The sequence below is a fragment of the Alosa alosa genome, chromosome 13, assembly GCF_017589495.1.
Source record: "Alosa alosa isolate M-15738 ecotype Scorff River chromosome 13, AALO_Geno_1.1, whole genome shotgun sequence".
Lineage (NCBI taxonomy): Eukaryota > Metazoa > Chordata > Actinopteri > Clupeiformes > Clupeidae > Alosa > Alosa alosa.
The window spans coordinates 13,468,951-13,492,087 of record NC_063201.1 but is presented as its reverse complement, the minus strand read 5'-3'; the positions used below and the strand labels follow the sequence as shown (position 1 = coordinate 13,492,087).

Below are 23,137 nucleotides of genomic sequence, written 5' to 3'. Positions count from 1 at the left end.
TAAAAATGCTTCCTGTCTCATTTTTGGAGTTTCCCTTCCTGGAGAGCTCAAGATTTTAACCAGCAATTCAGTCTACCAGGTCTTCGAGGTTGCACTGGTCACCACCATGGGTCAAGGTCATTCTTCATGTGGAAATGGTGGGGTCTTCCCGGATGAAAGGTACAATTATCTAGGAACAGAATTAGGAATGCTATAAAGAATGCACCCCGCTTTTTAGATCATAAAGCGAGTCAACCAGACCTTTGCCTACGTTAATTTCTCAGAATGGACACTAGAGTGCGCGGTATTGCTGGTATTGAAATCTCAACACTTGGTGTGATGCATACGCCGATACACTGTTTCGAAGCTGTTGTAGGCACGTTGAACATCTGAGAGCTCTTGAATACGTTATGCCAAGACCCTTGGTAGTTTGTTAAAAGGACTACGTCCGTGGCTCTAGACTCGTAACTTTCCAAAATGTTCCAAGTAGCCTAACTTCTGTCATCCACAATCAAGGCACATCCCGTGTAATGAACTTCATTGTGCTAAATATTTTGTAACATGAGTCTGGAGATCTATCTGGTGCGTTATGTCATCGTCAATATTATTAAATTAAGTCTATGAAAAATTCGACTCTCGTTTTTACTAAGTATAGAGGTTTATACGCGTCTGACAGGTCAATGGCGAGCAACGATAAAATGCCATGCAATGCAACACATCGGTGTTTATTATCAAGCTGCTCCATGTCCCCTCCCCTTTTGAACGAGACAACAACATACACCTTAATAGGGGAGCGTCACAGACACAGTCATCGACCAATAATTTGCCTGTCTGAGCACAAACCTAGGGGATGAGCGCTTGTCGGGACCCAATCAGCGTTTTTGCATCGTTTGCCGGTGCCGGGGACTGGTCGCTAGAAGTAGCTGCAGCGTATCAGCATCCCTAAGCGAATCCGAAGTTAGTGGAACCTGCGGGGTAAAGGCGAGCGAGGTGAGACCGAGGATTTATTTGCGGCCTAAACAATGTGAATTAACACTTTCTCAAATCATGTTGCAGTCCTTTGTTACGTTCCTGTAGCATCCACAGATAAAAGTGCATGCAGGCGTAGGGCGACTCTTATGAATGGAGATAAGCTAAATGGTGCACGGTCAGACAATTCTTTACTTACGCTCAGCTAATTGCTCGTGTGTACCGTTAAGAATCCCGTTAAAAGTGTTAGAATTTTACAGGTGCTTGTATAGTTTTTATTGTTGTATTTTGTATTTCATGAGATTACGCGAACAATCTTGTAAGATACTATATTTATTTGCATATGTTTATTGCCGTCCGGTTTATTGTTTCATCTTGGGTCTCTTGGGGTTCACCCAGAACGGTTGAAAAAAGCGACCTGCGTCTTCCTGGCTGCGCAAGTACAGTACCTATCGATATTGTGGAATATATGCAAATTGAAAACAAATGGTCATGTTGTGATGGTTTTTCTGTTTAACTATGCGGATATTGGGCTTTTATTTTTTTCGGGTCGAGTCACGGCTCGTGATTGACAGTGAGACGCTTGAAGTGCTGTGTCGTACAATAAAAAGAATCATGTAATGCATCAGCCATTTACGTAAGTGAAGACGTGTTCACCCTCAACTTCGTCCATGCAAATGGCTACCCTGGATTTGGACGCCTATCAGCTGTGACGAGGTTGTATGATCGGAAGAACCTGACGGGTATAGACAACTTTTCAGGGAGCAAATGTGTTTTTGAGAGTCCGGCATTATCTGGTTTATATCTTAACATCGTGATCGTTAGTTTTGGGTGACTGAATTTGAGGTGTTTATTCGCAACCTATACTCACACAAGTATCGATACGTCCATGTGAATACTATAGCTATAGACCTAGGCTACTGTAGGCTATCCTGTACAGTAGGCTATAGTAACCTACAAGCGCTAGGCTACTGTACACTTTAACTTACATTTGTATTGTCTTGCACATTTACGTTTTTAAATGTTATTTTGGGAGTCCAAGTGTTCTAATCATGCTCAGAAGGACTTAGCTGGTTGCGTTTACCTGTTTTTACAAGAGTGGCAAAGCACCCATTTAAAAGCTGATGTGAGTAACCCTGTAGAGATGCGATAGTATTCTGCTGCGGCATTAGCGTCCTGCTACAGTTTCACCCGTGAGATCACTGAATGGCTTCCTTCATCAGGTAATCTATTCTTTATCACACCTAAACTACATCAGATTGCTGTGCTTCTCTTCAGTCTGAGCTGGGATACATGCACTTAAGATGTGTTTGAACAGTCTAAAATGTTCTGTAAAAAGGAGATTAAGTTAATTCATTTTTATTGTGGGTAGTAAATATGCAGTTAATAAAGTGCTTGTAAATGATAAGAGGAGTTCATTGATACTGAGAAAACATCTAATATGAGGGGATCATTCATCAGGGTCTAGGCTATGTATTTTTTTTTTTTTGTAATAATGGAAGGGTGGGAACAGTGAGGCTGTTGAACTCTACCAGCTCAATTCACAGTTTCTCCTGTTCGAGGTGAAATAAAAGAATCACAACTCTGGGATAGCTGGTCCACAGTTCCAGACAGACTGTGGTGAAGAGTGTCGCCAACAGCAGGGAGGATCGAACTAAAGATGGGTTTGCATTTTTTCCAAACGAAAAGTGCAGGCTACGCTAGTGTGTGTGTGTGTGTGTGTGTGTGTGTGTGTGTGTGTATGGGAGGAAGAGAGAGTGAGGGAGAGGGGAGCAAAGAAGGAGTATGTGTTGTCTCTTGGGCAGTGTAAACAAAGTGCCAAAGCCAAGTTCTTATTTCTGTGGTTATGATGACTGTCTCTTTTCCATTGTATAGTCTCGGAGTTATGGTTGTGATGGTCCTTGTGATAATGATGCTATGCCACAGCCTTCCATTTAGATTCTTCAGAAAAGGCTCTCTATTAGTTGTGAAAAATACATAGATTTGTGTTCTCTCATGGTTAAGATGTGACTGACTCTGTTGTGTCTAAACACACCTGTTCCCAGAGATGGACTTTTAGGTTTTACTCTAAAAATCACCTGGTTATTGGTAGAACATGCAGTGTTTGATGAGAAATATAGATCAACAATTCTCCCACAGAGAGGTCTCTCATGGTTGTAGCTGTTGGGTGTAGGCCTAGTCTTTCTACTGATATGTCAAATGAAATGATCAAATGCTACCGTTATGTGAACAGGTTGTGAACCCACTAGTCTTGCTAGACTGTATTGTCATGACTATGATGATTAATCCGTTTCTAGGTTATAGTGAATTGGCCTCCTCCACAGGTTGCGTGGTCGGATAATCAAGATCCCTTTGAATTCCACTTGTGCCTTGGTTTGTATGTCACTCCTCAGAGGTCACAGAGTCAGTCTAGCGATAGTATAGGAATTGTGAAATTTTATGTGGAATTCTCAGAGGGTGTATGGGAATTGCTCAGTTCCAGACATACTCTCTGGGTTCTGTGATGACTGTTGAGTTTAATTATGTTTATGCGGCATTGTGTGTCTGTGTGTGCATGTGTGTGTCATTGGAGGTTAGGTGGGCGCTTCCTTTTTTTCTGTCAGTAAGACTGATTTGTTCCTCCTAAATTTCCTAAGCGTGGCTTGTCAGAGCAGCCATGATGCTCTTCAGTGAGAGGCAGTTTGGCATGTTGAAAGCACTCTGCACGAAATGCGATTTTTAAAACACCCACAGGATGTTGGATCTGTTTGGACAGCGTATGCATTATTCATCTCTCCCCGCCCCCTCTCTCTGTGAACAACTTCATTTAGTCCACCTCCATTTTAGGTTAACTTCAGTGCCGATGCTATGTTCTGATTTATTGTGTGTTTGTTTGTGTGTGTGTGTGTGTGTGTGTGTATCCGTGTGTATCCCCACCCCTCCCCATCCCCAAGGCCCAACATAAGAGAGTCCCTACATAAGAGCCCCCACACACACACATACACACACACTGATATCTTGACCACTAACGGCTACATATTAAGAGATAATTCCATACCCTGAGGTTACAAACTGGATCTAACTGGATCGCGCATTTTGACTGCGCTTGGCACCCTGGGTAAAGAGAAAAGAAAGAGTCGCGACTCTGCAGTTCTTAAAGGAACAGGAGCGTAACTCTGTGGTGACATCAGGTCTGTTGTCCCACTTTGACTCCATGCCTCGCTCTCTCTCTCTCCCTCTCCCTCTCCCTTTCTCCATTTCCTGGGTGCTTTGGATCCTTAGCCAAATGCATCGTGGGGATTCTGATAATTGGTCAAATTTGAGACACATAGTCACAGCTGCTGAAGCATGAAACGTGTTCACCGAAATAACTTACAGTAGATCATATGACACCCCCACCCCACCCCCGGTTTCCTAGTAGTCTTAATCCCACTGTCTCTTAAACCCTGTCTCTGACCAAAGTGGGTTTTCTAATGAAAAACATGAGGTAGATTTGAGAGGTAAATGAAAAGCTTTCGCATGTTGATGGTTGGAAAGTTGCTTTTGGCTGAAGTAAGGACAGTTTTTGTTGTAGGATTTGTTTGCTTTGTTTTCTACTAAATTTGCATGTTAGGCTATACATTTTTGTCCAAGCAATGAAATTAGTTTTAATCACAAACCGAACGATACAGGTTTGGCATTCATTAGTGTGATTCACATCAACAGCAGGCATAATATGGCCACTGCCTGTGACGTTTGCAACATCTGTGATGTTGGGTCTTTTGTTTTGTTCAGTGTCCATTGATACTTAATATTTATTTCATAGTTCAACTTGACCTCTGCTGCAGTCCATCCTCCACACTTTTCAAGGGCAACCTTCCGATCCCTAACCTTCATCGACCCCCCCCCCCCACCCCACACCACCACCACCAAAGGCAACAGCAAAAATTAAATTGATTAGTGTACAGTACTAAAAATAGATGAACCTGTTTCCATGGCAACCGGGGGGTATGAGTTGTTGCTTTTGTTTTTAATGAAGACCTGGGCTTTAAGTGCCTTAGCGGAGACCGAGTATGGCGAAGATAAGAGCGAGGGGGAGAAGGAAACTGAGAACTGAGAGCCTGCTTGCAGTGGACTGGAGCGTTGTGCACAGACTACAACCAGACCGGTTGGCTTTTTGGGATGGTTATTGCTAGCATTGCGGGCCGAACGTGATTTGTTCAGTGGCTTGAAATGATTCTTATGTGGGCTACAAATTTCGACAAACACCAGTTTCACCACCACTGACTGATTTTTGTTCGCTCCCATCTCGGCAATGGCTGTGTGATGGCTTCTGAATCTGGCTGTTGGTCATATCCATCTGCCCCTTCTCCTCAGCACTCCCAGAAGCCCCTCGGCAGTGCCAAGAACTTTTCCGACGCAAATTAACAGCACTGTTCATTCTTCAAAAAGCGTTTTTTGAAAGGCTGCTTTTTCGCCGATGTGCCAGTGTGTGTGGGCTGCAAGTGATTAAGTGCCATCAGTCGAAAAACTCTGGCCCCCCTCACAGGATCTCCAAACTGCGTAGCTTGTTACTTGGTAACAGACTTTTCTCCCATCTGAATATTGATATCTGCTCCGAGTCGGGGAGAGAACGAGAGAGAAAGAGGTAGAGAGAAAAGATGCATCATCGCTGCCTTTTTACTCTTGTTAGTGTCTAGTGGATAGGTCTGCTCTGAAGGTCACCAGCCTCCCTTTTGTTCCCGAGATGCACCCACTAACACGGTGTTTAACCATCATTTTAACCAATAGAAAAGAAAAGGACCAGCCTAGAACATGTGTTTTTGCAGGTGATGAGTCACATCCCATTGACCATTATATCTGCTTCTTAAACACCATACTACTGCATGGTTATGGATGTATAGCCTGTGTGAGATTTCATCATCCCTTTAAATAGTTAAATGGGTGTTAAGGTGAGATGACTGTTCTTGTCATCTTTCCTCTGTTGCCTCTTTAGATTTCTGTTCTGTTATGAAGTCAACACCCTGGTGTTAAATACAGTTTTCCTCGCATAATACCCATGATCCTCTGAGCCTAAATAGTGTTTTTTTCAATAGGGCTTTGTCTCTGGGCTGTTTGATTTCGAAGTCTGTGGGGGGTTTCCATCCTGACCACAGGCGTCGAGGTTAGAGTGGTGATTGCGTTTCGATAGGATTGTGGTCTGTGATCAATACCAAGCAGGGCTGGATCTCGCAGGTCTGGCCCTAATTGTCATGGCGATGAGGATTGCTCTCCGATGACATCACGGGGGCCTATACAGTGTCTTTGTTTAGCTTGTTTAGATACTTCGAAGCAGCGATCGATCATATACGCTGCGATGTTGCTCGTTGACAAGCAGGATGCGCCTTCAGGACTTGGTCGTCTCGCGTTGACGTGGCGTGTGTAATGCGTTTGGCACTGATGAACTTATCTGCAGATGGAGGCCAGATTGGGACTTCGTGATGGCTTCCAGAGTCCGGACTGCCAAACATGTTTTTGGCGGCTGCCATTTTGGATCATCCATACCTTCTACAGCTGGTCCAGCACCAGTTGGGCCTTGTGTGTGTGGCATTTTATTCTTTTTTTCCATAGTTTTTTTTATTTTATTGGAAATACATTTTTTTTGTCTAGAGTGGTTTAATCGTTCATTTCTTGCAGAACCAGTACTGTACCAGTACTGAAGGAGTCAAATTATTTCAGTATAAGGTTTTTGCAGACATTTTGTTTTTCCAAAGATATTGTTCTGTAGGTTCCATTCCTTATTTAGTGGATATGAAATGCTAATCCTATGTGTACGTCTCTCGTGTGGGATCATGGTGTGTGTTTGTGTGTGTGTGTGCGTGCGTGCGTGCGCACGCCTGTGTGCGCTTTTGTGTGTGTGTGTGTGTGTGTGGAGGCCTGTTTTCTGTGTCGTCTGTTACATAATTGTTTAACAGTGAGGAACACTGTGGATCTGCCCTGTGCCTGTGCCCTGGCCTCTGAGACCCTGCTCACAGGCTAAGAATGCACCGCAAGCCCTCTGCTCATCTCCTCTCTCACAGCCGCTCCCCAGAGTTGTGGAGAGGGTGCTGGGAATGGCAGAGCCATAGGCTCCACTCCCCAAAGGGAGCTCTGTTTGAAAACGGGTTTTTATTGATTTTGCTAACCTTTGTTAGCAAGTCACCTATACTTTGAAGAGAATGTTCCATGTTGGTTATTCTTAAGATTCTCCTCTTGAGTTGTCTACCTTAACTCACCTTTGTGGTTGGACCTCATCAAGGTAAAGCTCAGCCTGGTCAGACTACATGTATGTAGTTGGTGTGCATTAGTAATTTAGGGGCTAATGCACACCAGCCTTTAGAGGGTCTCCGCTTTCATCCATTCTGAGATAGAATTCAACCCATGCTCATTGTGCTTTTGCTAATGCTCTAGTACTGCTGGAAAGCTGATCACAGACTTGGCCTTCAGAGCAGTAAGGCTTGTGGCATCTGGCAAAGGGAGTATTTTAAATATAAAATATTTCTTAACTAACTCTCTCGGCCCTTCACTAGCTTTCTCTGGTCCCACTGAGCTTTATCGTTCTTTGGCTAAAATCTTATCAAGGTAGGGAAACTGGTCACCCCAGGCCACTTAACGTCTGCAGTTCCATTACTGACCTCCATGTAGTTGAAGCAGCAGAAATTGTAGTGAAGTTGTCAGCAGTGAATGAAGACACTTCATATGCTGTCTCTGTGCCTTGCAGGGCTTTGCTATCCCCAACCTAACTTTGTCACTTGGAAGAGTTAACCTTTCCAAATAACTTGCACATTGTCCCTCTTGCCATTGTGAGGTTTCAATGGATTGTTCCGCTAACAATAACGCTTTGTGTGGAGTTTTGGTGAACTTTGACCCTCAGGACCAGCCAGCCAGTGAATCTATACTTCGCTTGTGGCAAAAGCATTCTGGTCCACTGCACAGTAGAAAATATTAAGGCCGTATGAGTGCATTGTTGGATTATCACACAACAATAGGCCAACTCTCACGACCATGTGTCTACATTTACTTCTAGGATCCAGCCCCCCACCAACAGACTAGGCAAATCAGTGGCAATGTCTACTTCAGCCAAAATAAAAGCAGGCGAATGTTTCATGATGGAATGGATAAACACTGCGTTAGGACATTAAAAGCTGTATTTTTCAGCTGTATTAGGGAACTGGCACGTAGGATGCAAATGAGATGTATTTTATGATCCCCTTTGAAGTAAACCTATTGTCTATGACGCCGGCCAGAACTTTCTGGAACATCGTCGTCCTTGTTTAGATGGTTTCATCACAGCCTTCACATGTGTACTTCCTTATCCGAACAGGGGACATATAAGATCAGTGTCAGGTTGTTGACTTGTTTGAAAACATGACTGACCTGTGGTGCCTGGAGGGCTGGTTGTGATGGCGTCCACGCAACTGACTGACATTGTACCAGGGGTGGGGGATGGGCACCACCAGGCAGGCTTGGTGGTAGAGCTCTCCCTTTTTATTTCTTGCTGTATGTACAGACAAGCGTTTGATTGACACCCAGATGCTGCGTGCAGCTTCGTAAAGAACCGTCTGGGTTGGGTGGGGGAGGGGCGGCGCAGAAGTTGTCATTGTAGACGACAGGGACCACAGCAGGGGATGTCCTGTCTCTGTCTCCATCTTTTTTGCCATCTCCTCTGTCCCTCAATCACTCTCTTTTCTTGTTCTTGTCCACGGTTTCTCTCATTTGATCCATATTGCTGTATTCATAGCTCTCTCTCTCTCTCTTTCCCTTCTCTCCCTCTCTTTCTCCCCATTCTTCTACTTCTGTCTTGTCTTTCACTTTCATTCACTCTTCCTCTGTCTTTTCTTTCTCTTTGTCGTTTTGTCCTCTCTTTTTCTATCACTTTTCTCTCACACAGACATGCCGTTTCTCTCTCGACACAGTCCTCTCTCTGATTCCTGCTTCGGCCACAGTCGCTGGGTGTTATTTTTTGGTCCGTCTTTGTGTTGTTTTAGGGGCTGGGTGTGCCCATGGGGAGCGGGACCTGAGGATATGTTTATATGGCTCTTTGTTGGCATCACACACAACTGTACAGGAGTGGGGGAAGGGGCAAGGAGAGAGGAAGTCAAACAAAAGACCCTTATACTGGCGTGGTGTGTTAAGTCTGTGTGCGGGTTTGTGTGTGTGTCAGCGTGTGTGTGTGTGTGTGTGTGTGTGTGTGTGTGTGTGTGTGAGCCTGTGTGTGTGTGTGTGTGTGTGTGTGTGTGTGTGTGTTTGGCACTCGCACTGAGAGGTTTCTCTTTTTCTCCCTCCTTCTGTTGACGGAGGCAAGCTGTTTTGCATTGTAGCTCAGCATCCCAGTATTCACACTTGTTTCCACTTCCACTGACTGTGTGCTGGTATGACCATTATTTATTTCTTTTCTATAATCCCAGATACGTCACATGGAAGCGTACACAGACACACACGCACACACACACAGTCATATTCTAGATCCCCTACAGCCCTTTGCTTGTTTATTTGTGAGTGTGTATTTTTGTTTGGTTGTGTATTCAGCTGTGAGACGATTGACTGAGTAAGTGAGTGAACGAGCGGTCTGTCAAAGCGCTGGTGTGCATGCGTCCGTCCGTCTGGCCGTGCCGTGCCGTGCGTTGCGTCCGCGGACTTCCCGCTGACGACCGCTGCCCCTGCTCCTGCTGCCGCTGCGGTGCCTCTCCATCTTAGCGCCTCGTCTCCTCCTCCTGTGGTGCCGGAGATGCCTGGAGGCGTCGGACGCTTGTGTGGGCTGGCAGCATGCCCGGAGCTGTGTGTGTGTGTGTGTGTGTGTGTGTGTGTGTGTGTTTGAGGTGGAGTACGCATGCGTGTGACAGTTTTTTGGAGAGATGGAGGGAGCGGTGGAGGGGGTGCTGGGGGAGGGGGGGGTGCTGGGGAGGGGGGGGGGAGGGGGGGGGTCAGTGGTAGAGAGGTCTGGTGCTCGGAGCATATGTGGGGAACAGTCATTGTATTATGTAAGGGTGAACGTGGAACTGGGCAGGGAACTAAGAGGATGAGGTGTGTGTGTGTGTGTGTGTGTGGAGGGCATTGGAAGAGGAGAGACGAGGGCACACACACTTGCTCGCATCAAAGGGCTGTTCTCATTGGCCTGCCTGTTGTAGGCGGGGGTGGGAAGAGATGGTGTGTGTGTGTGTGGGGGGGTCATGCTTGGGTTGGCTCCTGCTCACCTTTTTCTTTCTGTCATTATGCTCCCTCTTACTCTCTCCATTTCTTTTATCTCCCTATTTTCTTTTCTCCGTTTTCTCTGCCCATCATTTCCAGGTGGGTGGTTTTTCATGGTAAAGTTGCCGGGCGGTGCGGAGCCGTGGGTGTTGTTTTTTTCTTGCTCCTTTTCGGGCGACTTGTTTTGAAAAAAGGAAATGGCAGCCTTTGTGAGTCACAATCTGTTGCACTTAAGCATTGACATATTAAGAAGGCTAACAAGAGCAACCAAAACTTAAGGTGTGTGTGTGTGTGTGTGTGTGTGTGTGTGTGTGTGCATAACATTTCTATATGTGTGTGTTTGTGTGTGCGCACATGCATGTTTCAGAGAAAGATGTTTGGAGTGAGAGACAGCCATTAAAGCAGGGAAGAGAAAGGGAAAAAAATAAAGTGTGTGTGTGTGTGTGTGTGTGTGTGTGTGTGTGTGTGTGTGTGTGTGTGTTGTGTGTGTCTGTGTGTGTGTGTGTGTGTGTCTGTGTGTGTGTGTGTGTGTTGTTTGTGTGTGTGTGTGTGTGTGTGTGTCTGTGTGTGTGTGTGTGTGTCTGTGTGTGTGTGTGTGTGTGTGTGTGTGTGTGGGTCTGTTTGTGCATGGAGGTTTCGCCCAATGAGGCATTTTGCTCTAATTATAACCATCCCACCATCCCTGCACCCCTCCCCCACTGCTTTCTCTCTTCTTTTCTCTCTATCTCTCACACACTCTCTTTCTCTCTCTCTCTCTCCTCTCTCTCTCTCCCCTCTTGGCCCAGCCTGGGCTCCTGCTCTTGAGTCGCTGTGGGCTCTGTGGAAGCACTAATCCCAGACCTGCTCACACTGCCCTACACACACACACACAGTGCCCCCCTCGCGTGCTCTTTCCAACCCCCCCCCCCTAAATAAAAACCTGTTACAATAGCCTCAGCAGTCCACCCCCTCCCAGATCCCCACCTTCCTCTTCGACTTGATAGAGCGAGTATCACTCCACTGCATTCGCCGGGTCTGTGGTTGCCAGTGTCTGCTAAAGAGCTGTAATGTTGGGAAATGTCGGCCATGCCGGCCCTGCCTCCTCTGACGGAGCCTCCCACTGTTTGTGTAGGATGTGTGCCGATGGAGTGGCACAGTGGAGTACGACTTAATCCTTTATTTTGTGTCAGGAGCTGAAGTGGTGGTGGTTCAGTTCCCCCCTGATAAATCTGTCACATTCCTGCCTTTACACTAGTTGTCAGTTCATCGTTTTGTTTTTCCCCAGTTTTAGCTGTAATGTGAAAAAAGCCTTTGTCTGGGATTTCTCTGGGATGGGAAGTCTCGTGTTTGCACATAAATACACAAACATGGATAGATATGTGTAAAAACAATCATTATGTATCTGTCTAATGCTCACGGATACCAAACTGTGAACACACACACACACACACACACACACACACACACACACACAGACACACACACACACACACAGACTAGGGTGACCAGACGTCCTGAGCAATTCGGGGACAGTCCCGAAATCTAAGCGTTTATCCCGAATCCCGAATCCGGCCCTAATTGTCCCGAAAGAGTCTGGATGCAGCCCCGGCTACTTTGTTTCTTTTTTGACGTTCTATAATTAGGCGCGAATATGCACTGATTTTAGCTCATTTTCATTCATTCCTTGACATGGCTGATGTACCGGAACCCCAACACGCCGCTAAAAAGCAAAGGCGTCTATGCAGGTACCGGGAGGAGTGGGTGGGGAGGTGTACCCGTGGATTGACAAAGCCTTAAGCGACGAGATGAAAGCATTCTGCAAAGTGTAGAAGAGCGTTTGGTGTTTCTCACGGAGGGGAGGCAGATGTTAGACTACATGCTAGCAGCAAGCTACACTATGCCAACACCGCGAGAGTAAAGACCAACACGTTAGGCTATTATCTTTATTCTGAAAGGGTCTGTTATTTGCACAATGACATTTTGAGTTCATGATTTCTCTGTTGTTTTTGAGGCAGACTTGATGTTTGAATAAAAATGTGTTTTTGTACAGGTTTGAAAATTCATTATCTTTTATAATAGTCTATGTAGGCCTACAACCCCCCCCCCGCCCCGAAAAAAAAAAAAAAGCGTCCCGAATTTCAGCCAATCTCATCTGGTCACCCTAACACAGACACACACACACACACACACACACATTCCTGTGACATATCTGATTCACCCAGTTGCCCGTGTGCAAGCTTGTTTTAATGGCTGGGTTTTGCGTTCACATGTAGCACTCTGCAGCACTCACACACATCTAAACAGCGTCATCGGTATTGATGGAGCCCCAAGGCTGTGTGTTCTCTCCCAAGATCAGCTCATGCTGGTCCGTCAGATTGCATACCGTAAGGGAAGCCAGGGCCATTGTCCCAGGAGTGGCCATTTTGAAAAGGAAGACTGGCATGTACTGTGACATTCTGGTCATTGAAAAGGAAGTGGCAGTACGGTGGATTGTCAGTAGCCATACTCTATTTATCAAATGGTGTCAATTACAGTAGTCAAGGTTAGATCTGCTGCTTACCACTATCTGAATGGAAATTACACACACTCAGGGAGAAATCAGCCTGTGTAAACTTTGGTGTTTATCCAGTCAAAAATCTGACATTGACTTGCAGTGAGGGCATAACAAAACACACACACACACACACACACACACACACACACACATTCTCTCTCACACATACACAGACACACACACATACACATGAATGAGCACAAAGCGTAAGCCCCAGGTGGTGATGGTGGTGTGAGATAAAGCTTCAGCGTGTCGCTGCCTAGCGTGGAGAGGTGATGGCAGTTGGTTTAGGAACAATTTGAGGTGCAAACGTTCACAGTGTGGTCAAAGCTGCAGGCTTTGTTGTGACACCAGAGATCTAAAGGACCCTTCATCAGCTGAGGAGTTCATATGTTTGCTACTTCATGTAGTGGTTGGATACGTGAATTATTATGATTATAACTTACAACGTAAGTTATTTTGTTTTGTGGGGTGTTAAAAACATGACTTTTTTTTTTTTTTTAAAACATGAATACACTTGCTTTGTGTGTTCTAAATCATTCATATAGATGAATGCTGTGTACAGTAGCTGAATGCCATGACGACAAGCCTCTAACATGCTCGTCCCCTTTACAGGTCTTTACTTTTACACATACCATGCACTGCTTTCTCTGTGACTAACTCACACCATTATGAACACAGAGACATGCACACACACAATCAGTATACATATATGCATAGAAATATTCCGAATCTTCCTCCCAAACAAGCACACACACACACACACACACACACACACACACACACACACACACGCATGTGATGTCTCACTCATCCCTCTGTGCTGTGTGTTGTGTCGTCCTGCAGGATGGACCGGATGAGTGAGGAGGCGCTGCGGCTCAATCTGCTGAAGCGTGGACTGGACGCCGCTGCTGCCGCCGCCGCCGCCGGCCACGAGCGGGCCCAGGACGAGCTGCTGGCCAAGCGGCTGAAGGTCGAAGGTCACGAGGCCATGGAGCGCCTCAAGATGCTGGCTTTGCTCAAGCGCAAGGACCTGGGTGGCCTAGAGGGGGTCGGTGGCGGGGCCTCCGGGGGTCTCCTGGACCTGAAGGGGCCCTCTGCCAGCGCCCACGGAGCCATGTCCTACGCCACCTACGAGGAGAAGATGAACGGAAGCCTGCGTGGGGCCGTCATGTCCCACGGCCTCATGGGAAAGCCTGGCAAGGAGAACATGGGCGACGAACCTGTGGATATGAGTGCAAAGAGAAGGTGAGTGATGCAAGGGTGATGTAGACATGTCACCTATATGTTTACCATGTTGTTAGTCGCTTTGGCTAAAAAAGCGTCAGCCAAATGTAATGTAATGTAATATATGTTTAGTGTTTAGGCCCTCTCTCTCTCTCTATATCGTCTGTGTCTGTAAGCTCACACTGTGCAATATACTGTTTATTGAAGCATTTGATGAATCTAAATGTGAGATAAACACTCAATCGATAGCTTTTTTTTTTCATATAAAGATGCTCTGTATCCATTTCACTATGGGTCACAGAATCAATAGTGAGCGAATAAATATTTACTGACCGCACCACCTTACCACCCCCTCAGTGACCTAGATCGAGGCGGAAGCGGGAGCGGGCCAGACCGTGGCGAGAGAGAGCGAGGGCTGACCGAGAGAGGAACCGAGCGCACACCCCATCCCCAGATGTGATCGTTCTGTCGGACAACGAGGCCTCCAGCCCCAAGGCCACCTCCCGCGGGGAGGACCAGCTGAAAAGCGCAAACCTGGACATGTTCAAGGTAGACAGAGAGAGAGAGAGAGACAGAGATAGAGACAGAGATAGAGACAGAGAGAGAGAGAGAGAGACAAAGAGATAGAGACAGAGAGAGATAGAGACAGAGAGAGATAGAGAGAGAGAAAGAGAAACATATACACAAACACACATACACATAGAAACAGATGACAAAGTTGCATAATATGAGCAAATTGAATAGTTAAAGCTAGTGATGCTGCCAGGTTTTGATCATTAAAGACCTGCCCCTGAACACACTAACTAGATGCTCTTGGCAGAATGAGATGCCAGTTGTGGATGTCCGTGGAGCCAAGATCAGCAGGCCTTTCAAACAAATTACCACTTGTGAAGGCATTGTGTCATATAGTCCACATCAGTTACATTTATTAAAAAGTCAAACGGCCAAAAAGCGTTTTGGAGGCCAGGAAGAGTTTGATTTTCTACTCCTGCAATTGTAGAGAAGTTGTAGTGCTGCATGTTTGATGGAATCTGTGATGACATACCTACCAAGTTATAGAGGAGCGGTTTTGTGTGTGTGTGTGTGCGTGCGCTCACTAGCGTGTGTGTGTGTTGCGGTGTGCAGGGTAAGAGCTTGGGGGAGCGTCAGAAGGTGATCAAGGCCCTGCGTGTGTGTGTGTGTGTGTGTGTGTGTGCGTGGCGTCTTGGCGTCTTGCACTCCTACTTGATATTGTGTGTGTGTGTTGCGGTGTGCAGGGTAAGAGCTTGGAGGAGTGTCAGAAGGTGATCAAGGCCCTGTGTGTGTGTGTGTGTGTGTGTGCGCGCTCACTAACGTGTGTGTGTGTGTGTGTGTGTGTGTGTGCGTGCGTGCACGCTCACTAACGTGTGTGTGTGTGTGTTGCGGTGTGCAGGGTAAGAGCTTGGAGGAGCGTCAGAAGGTGATCAAGGCCCTACGAGAGGAGCTGCGTCTGGAGGAGGCCCGTCTGGTGCTGCTCAAGAAGCTCCGCCAGAGCCAGCTGCAGAAGGAAAACCTTGTGCAGAAGGTCAGTCCGTCGGCCAGGGCGGTCAGACTGCATCAGGAGGCCTCTACACGGACGGTGGGGTTTTGTGTGGCATTACACACTGTGTGTGTAGTGTGTGTGTGTGTGTGTGTGTGTTTATTTTATTTTACGGATCGGAACTCCCCCTATTACCGTCGGTCCCGTATTTCCGCCGTCTTGTGTGTATGTGTCACTTAACATCCATTTCTATACAAACCAAGATGGCGGATTCATAAAGAAACGCAAGCACCCACACCATACAGTAGGTGTATCTCGACTCGAAGAGCTGTAAACAGTGTTGCAAGGCTGCGTGTACACATCCGCTTGGAGCTCCAATGGAATTTTAATTTCATGACGAGAATTCTCGGTCTAACCGTTCATGGCCATCAGGCCAGCACTATAACTCCAAGCGTGGTAAACAAAATCGGATATTTCGGGCAGTAAATGCTCCCGTTAAGAACCAAACCAGATTTTGTTCAAATCTACACACATGGCTACTGAAAAATGTAAGGTTCATTTAGCAAATGTTATTTTGAAGTGTTAAAAAAACATCGTTGTTTTAGAATTTCCGAACAAAAGTGGTGATAATTGGGGGTGTTACGATAGCTGATGCTTGTACCCCAAAGTGACCTAGAGAGACCAATTGCAGGGCCCATCATTCTGGAGCAGCTCATGGTCGAGTGTTATGCTCAGGGGCACAATGGTCAAATCCACGACTTTCTGTCCACTGCATGCCAGCCAAGTTCCTTAGAAACTACACCACTATTGCCCCAGGTGTTCTAATTCCTGTGCTTGTTCCCATTTGTTGGTCCATTCGTCTGTTTTTAGGTATGAAGGTTAGATACATTTGTACATTAGATCCATTTAGCATGCAGATCCATTGCTGTGCTTGTGTATATGTTCCCATGCTGTTGGTCCATTCCTCTGTTATTATGTGGTTCCCCATTTTTCTGTTGATAGTTCCGTCTTCCTTCATGTCGTGCTTCTGTCTCCTTCTCCCTCAGGTGCCCGTGGTGCAGAACAGCTCCTCCATGGCACAGGGCTCGTCGGCGCACAGCGCTCAGGGCGGGATGGCCAAGCTGCCCGTCAGGCCAGGCCTGCACAGCCAGGAGCCACAGAACCTGCGTTCCGTGCAGGTCAGCGCATCAGACACACACTTACACACACACACACACACACACACACACACACACACACACCGGGGGGTTATGGATGGGTTGTTCATCTCCTACAGTGAAAAATGTGAACAAGAGTCTTCTGTCCCGGTTGTAGGGTTTGTCACTCGTGGGTGCAGAGCTAGGCAGTCATGGGTCTGTCTCGCGGCCCCTAAAACGCCACTCTTGTTGACGGTACACGGAGTTGACAGTAGACTGATCCCCAGGAATGATGTTGGGGGTGGGGTATTGGGTGGTGGTGCTTCAATTTGGGCTTTTAATCCTGGGGTCAACGGGGGGTTGGGGCTTTACAGTTTACAGTCTGTGGGATTTAAGTCACGTCTCTGGCTGGGAGGCACATTAGTGGAAGCCCTTACAAATGGAGTGTTTCTTTCACCCAGTTTGCTGAAAACCGCGTTGGGCAGCTGTCGAGTGGAGAGCTATCCTTAGTCTTTAGATAGACATGTTTTTGTATAGACATGGTAGCCTGGCTGCTTCCATGGGTAGTTTATGGTGTTGGAGGGGTTTGAGTCGAGATGGTGGACAAAGGAATTCTGTGGCTGATGTATTGTGCAACCAACAGATCTTGGCTGCATGTCCTCAAAGGGAAATGGTTTTAGGCCATCAGTTCCATCGTTCTTTTACGTTTGACTACCACCTAGTGGCAGTGTAGTGTAAAGACCGTGTAATAAAAGAGACAATAGTCTCCAAGGGATACTTATGTGCACAATGCTTTTCATTTGTCAAAATGGTCATTAATCAGATATTCTGTATCAGTGCTTGCCATTCATGGACAGAGGAAAGGGTAAATGTATGTATATGGATCATTAGAAATTTGATTCGCTGTGACTAATTGCTTTAAAAAAAATCCCATCAAGGTTATACTACCACGATATTTCTTAAACTGGCCCATCCAACCACCTTCTCTCTCTGCTGTCCTGTGTAGGGTCATTCTGTGATCCGGTCAGCAGCCAACGCTTCCATGCCCCAGATGATGATGTCCCAGCGGGTGATCGCGCCCAACCCGGCCCAGCTGCAGGGCCAGAGGATCCCGCAGAAGCAGGGGGTGATGCGCTCCACCCAGGGCACCATCAACAACACTGTGAGCTACCAGCAGGTCAGTCCCGGTCAGCCCAGCATACATCAGCCAGCTTGGGCTGCTCATCAGGGTTCTCTTTGGTCTTGGGGGGGACTGAGGAACCGGACTCTCCATATGTGTAAATGTGTCCGTTAATTTGTGAAGGTGTTACTTGTGACATTCATGTGAGTGTGTGTGTCTGTGTGTGTGTGTGTGTGTGTGTGTGTGTGTGTGTGTGTGAATTTCTCTTGAACTAATACCTTGTCTTATAAAATTGTTGACCTCATTTGTTAGTATGGGCTCTGTGGACTAGCTTACTTGAAGTCGGCAAACCAGTTTCCTGTTCGTTGACATGGCTGTCAACAAGCACCTGAAGATGAGTGCTTTAGTTGTACCAAAGCATAAGAAATACAATGTACGTGAGTCTGAATGTCCGTGGGCGGCTCTAAGGAGCACTGCTGTGTGCCGCTCTGCCTGGCTTCAAGTCGTTATAGAAGCGATTTTAACTTCCACCTTTTCCCTTAAAAACGTCAGCCTACGTGCAGCAGCTGCACAAAATAAGGAGGGAAGGATTTTCGGTGAGCACACGTTTTGGTACAACTGAAGCACTCCTATTCAGAAGCAGGAAACTGGTTTGCCGATTTTAAGTAAGCTAGTGCATAGAGCCCATCATGGCTGTTATCGTGTCTGAGTACTAGTGCCATTATTTTCTCTGCTGTCTCGGTGTGTATCTCGATCTAATGTCCTGTGGTGTGTGTGTGTGTGTGTTTGTGTGTGTGTGTGTGCAGGCCACCACTCAGCAGGTGTCTGCGTCCCAGCGTTCTGGCTCCTCGGCTCTCTACATGAACCTGGCCCACATGCAGGCGGCCGCCGCGGCTGCAGCAGCGGGGGCCGGCGGCGTGTCGGGCGTCTCAGGGGTGGGCGCTGCGGTCAGCCCCTCTCCGCTGCCCAGCCCTGGCGGAGGCGGAGGCCCCCAGTCCCTGCAGGACCAGGCCAGCAGCCAGGCGGCCGCCAAGCTGGCGCTGCGCAAGCAGCTGGAGAAGACCCTGCTGGAGATCCCGCCGCCCAAGCCGCCCGCTCCGCTCCTCCACTTCCTGCCCTCGGCCGCCAACAGCGAGTTCATCTACATGGTGGGCCTGGAGGAGGTCGTCCAGAGTGTCCTCGACAGCCAGGGTGAGTGACCCGTGCGCTAGGGATGGGTACAGCGGTACGGGCACCGGCACTTTTTCTCCAAGACTTTACTCTGTCGGAATCTGTAACAGTAACGGGCGGCTGGTGGCCAGGGGGAGCCGTGGCCCGCTGGTTAGCACTCTGGATTTGTAACCGGAGGGTTGCCGGTTCGAGCCCCGACCAGTGGGCTGCGGCTGAAGTGCCCTTGAGCAAGGCACCTAACCCCTCACTGCTCCCCGAGCGCCGCTGTTGAAGCAGGCAACTCACTGCGCCGGGATTAGTGTGTGCTTCACCTCACTGTGTGTTCACTGTGTGCAGTGTGTTTCACTAATTCACCAATTGGGTTAAATGCAGAGACCAAATTTCCCTCACGGGATCAAAAAAGTATATATACTATACTTATACTTCTACTTATACCAGAGAAGTTGGTGGGGCTAGACAGGCGCAGGGGAGAGGCGGGGGCAGCAGGAGGGGAGCGCAGTGACCACTGGGGTGTGGGGATGGGGCGTGCTGTTTACCAACAGTGTGGGGCCGTGGGAGGTGTGCTGGAAGTGTGTGTGTGTGTGTGTGTGTGTGTGTCTGTGTGTCTGTGTCTGTGTGTCATGAGGCTGAGCAGATGGAGAGAGGGGATAGTGTTGAGAGGCACTGGAGGTGTAATTACTGTAGCGCTGGTAGCCACCACATCACCCTCTGATGTGAATACTGCACAAGAAGTGTTTGTTAAATAGTGAGTTGTTATAGACAGGCCAGAAATCATGTTGATGTTCAATATCATTTTATTTTATTTCTAAAAGAGTTTCAATGATGGTGCAGGGGGGCTGTTATTACCAACCAGAGTGTGGAGGGTTGGAGGAGAAGATTGAGAGACCAGCATTTTAGGAAAGGAAGGAAATGTTACTGTTGAACTGGTCTAATAACTACTATTTCAACCCTACCAGTTCTAGGACATTACAGAAACCACGTATTACTGAAATTAAAGAGTGTGACATAATGAGTTTGAAATCAGTGTCAGCCACTAGACAGTGTGGTTTTATCTCCTTGTCATGTAAACGGTCTCCTTCTCTCTTGTGTTGTGTCTACTGTACGTGTTAGACAGGTAAACAGTCTAGCTGTCCATGTCTCATGTTATGTGTTTGTGGCGGTGTGTTGGACAGGTAAATTTGGGCCTCGAGCTCCCACAGATCCGTTTGTGTGCGCCCAGTGCAAGACGGACTTCACCCCGCATTGGAAGCAGGAGAAGAGCGGCCGTATCCTCTGTGAGCTGTGCATGACGTCCAACCAGAAGAAGGCCCTGAAGGCCGAGCACACCAACAGGCTAAAGAACGCCTTTGTCAAGGCCCTACAGCAGGAGCAGGTCAGACACCCAATTCTGAACTGGTGGAGCGCTGAATAAATAGTTTGTTTATATTTATTGCATGTAGTTCGAAGAACATTGTGCCAACTGTTGTTGACTGTTGTATTGCCTTTATATGCATATAGTGAATGTCTTCTTTTTGAACCACTTTGGTTTGAAATGTGCTATAAAAAGAAAATTTAATACTTGCATATTAACAAAGCAAAGGCTCAATAGTTGGTCACAAATCTTCCTGGCCAGACTTAAGATTACTTTGCAAAGGACAGCTGAGATGTTGCATTGATGTGGGTGTCTGTCATGAGTGGAAGTAGCATTGTGAAAGTGAGGCGGGGGGTCAAGAGCTCTTCATAGTAGAGAGCATCAATGCACAAACCAATGTGGTTTATTATCAGTCAACATTGAGAGGAAAGGAAAATTACAGCAGACTTCAGTTGAATTCATAAGTAATGCACCTGCCAGGTGTTAATTGGTTTTGATTGTGCATGTTCCTGTGATTTTTTTTTTGTGTGTGTTTGTGTGCGTGTGTGTGCTTGCGTGTGCCTGTGTGTTTGCCTGTGCTTGCGTGTGCCTGTGTGTGTGTGTGTGTGTGTGTGTGCATGTGTGTTACAGGAGATTGAGCAGAGGCTGCAGCAGCAACAGCAACAGCAGCAGCAGCAGCAGCAGCAGCAGCAACAGCAGGCAGGCCGCGCTCTCGGCTGCCAGCTCTGCCGTGACCGTCCCCAGCGTGAGCAAGGCCGAGTCCATGATCCGACACCATGCCCTCCGACAGGTAGGTCTCCACACCTCGTTTAACCCACAGGCAGGGTCTAAGCCACAGTGCAGCCGCACGGGACTGCTCGGGCAGGTGGGGACAGAGGTGACCGTGGCCGCCCCACAGTAGACTTACATCACGTGAATCTATAACTTACCCCTTTCTCATTACTTCAAAGTGGGAAGACTCGTGTTTTTGGACTACATCGCGAGCTGCTAGTAACCTAAAGGTAACATGTCTTCAACGAGCTAAACATTTTAAATTTTGAATGGTTGAATAGCTTAAATGTCAGCGGAACAACAATGCATGTTATTTGCAATTATTTTGTTGGTAAGGCATATGCGTTCGTGTTGTGCATGTCTACATCTTCACAACACAACACATCAAAAATCCGTGTGGTGAAATCTGGCTCAACATTTTGTGTGAGGGACTGTTGTGGCTGGTGAAATATCTCAGGGAACTATATAAAAATTGCAATGGTTGGTTAAAATTTCATGGTCTCCCAGAATTTGCAAGGATTTGTTGAATTTGCGTTGCGCTAAACAGTTTAATTTGCATTGTGTACCCATCTGCACCATACAAGACCTGTACCGAACCGTTTCGGTACGAATACTTAACGTTACGTTAATACCCCTAGTTAACACCATATGCATATCAATGTTGATATAGTTACAGTACACATTCATTCATTTGAAGATGAATTGGTCATTTTGAAAACCTGTCTGTCTGTCTCTGTCTCTGTCTGTCTGTCTGTCTGTCTGTCTGTCTGTCTGCCCTCCCTGCCCCAGGCCCACCAGTCTCAGAGTAGCCAGTCTGCGGCCTCTCTGCAGCGGGGCCTGTCTAGCTCGGCGCGGGGCGTGCTCTCCAACTTCGCCCAGGCCCAGGCCTCCCAGCTGTCTGTGGCCAGCGGCCTGCTGGGCATGACGGGCAAACACGGGGGCAGCTCCAGCAGCCGGGCACAGCACGACAGCCGCCGCCAGCTGTACAACATCCCTGGTGAGTTTAGGAGGTGGAGGGCGAATGGAAATATCACTAATATCACTAATATAACACTCATGGCTGGTTTTGTTGGATGTTTAGATGTTCAATTCACTGTGACTTTGGAGTCTTGTGGCTGATCTGACAAAAGGCAACAAAGGTTACTTGACTGTCTAAAAATTCTGTGGATTCTCATAAATGGTGTACCACAGGCTGGGTGTAATGTTAACTTCAGTTGAAATGAAAACCCTCAGGCAGAATGGACTAGTTTTATTAACTTCACTTTATTAACTGCTTTGTAGAGAAAGTTCCCAAGCAGAACATAACTGACTAACTAAAATCACTGGCTTGTTGATGAGGAGAGAGAGTAGCATAGCATATCCCTAATGACTGTCTTTCCACTTTATTTTACTACTTGCCTTACTCCTGTTGTTTTTCTCTCCAGGTGTGAACATTGCCTACCTGAACCCGGCCAACGTGGGCGGGCAGAAAGGCTCCAGCCTGGCCGACCGGCAGAGGGAGTATCTACTGGACATGATCCCTCCGCGCTCCATATCTCAGTCCATCACCGGCCAGAAATGACCCCCCCCTCCCCCCTTGCCTACCCATCATGCACCTGACCTATGGCAATGACACACCGATTCCTCTCCTGCCCCCACTTCTCCTTCTCCCCCACCGTGAGCCCACTCCGACAGTGCCCGTCGCATGCAGTGCCTGTTAGTCTGCCTACCAACCAAACTGTAACAGTGACACAATCAAAAATGCTTAGTTAAAAAAGCATATATATATATATATATATATATATATATATATATATATATATATATATATATATATATATAAAATCCAGATAACCTGAAGTCACTTTTGACGGAGGGAGGAAACGATGCAAAGCTTTTTTTTCCTTCTCCAGTATTGCCACCATAATGTCCAGCTCGCCCATTACCTGCTACCCGACAGAGAATTCTGTCTTTCACCATATCAGAACTTTATGGTTGTGTGTGTGTGTCTGTGTGTTTGTTTGTGTAAGGGTGTGTAAGTGCGCACACGTGTGTTTGGGAGGCCATGTACTCTATTTCTTGCGATATTTTATGTCAAGTGTTACTGTCTTAAGTTGTGTTGTGGAAGTCAGAGGCCCGTATCAGGAAGGCAAACCCTTTCGTGGACGGACCTTTTTGATATCTGTGTCAAGCATGCATTTCTCTGTGAATGCGTGCAGCACTGAGTGACTCTTACTAG

General features: G+C 47.1%; 1 protein-coding gene across 1 annotated transcript; it reads left to right on the top strand.

Annotated features, from left to right (window-relative positions):
* Positions 1-1,706: 1,706 nt before the first annotated feature.
* LOC125305768 (transcriptional repressor p66-beta-like) lies at positions 1,707-22,489 on the top strand. The gene is given in 12 exon segments (XM_048260709.1): positions 1,707-2,171; positions 13,493-13,894; positions 14,281-14,422; positions 15,285-15,416; positions 16,418-16,549; positions 17,514-17,684; positions 18,434-18,818; positions 19,970-20,169; positions 20,779-20,805; positions 20,807-20,938; positions 21,709-21,916; positions 22,344-22,489. Coding segments are annotated over 12 exon segments (2,085 nt in total). The 5' UTR covers positions 1,707-2,154; the 3' UTR covers positions 22,481-22,489.
* The last annotated feature ends 648 nt before the right edge of the window (positions 22,490-23,137 follow it).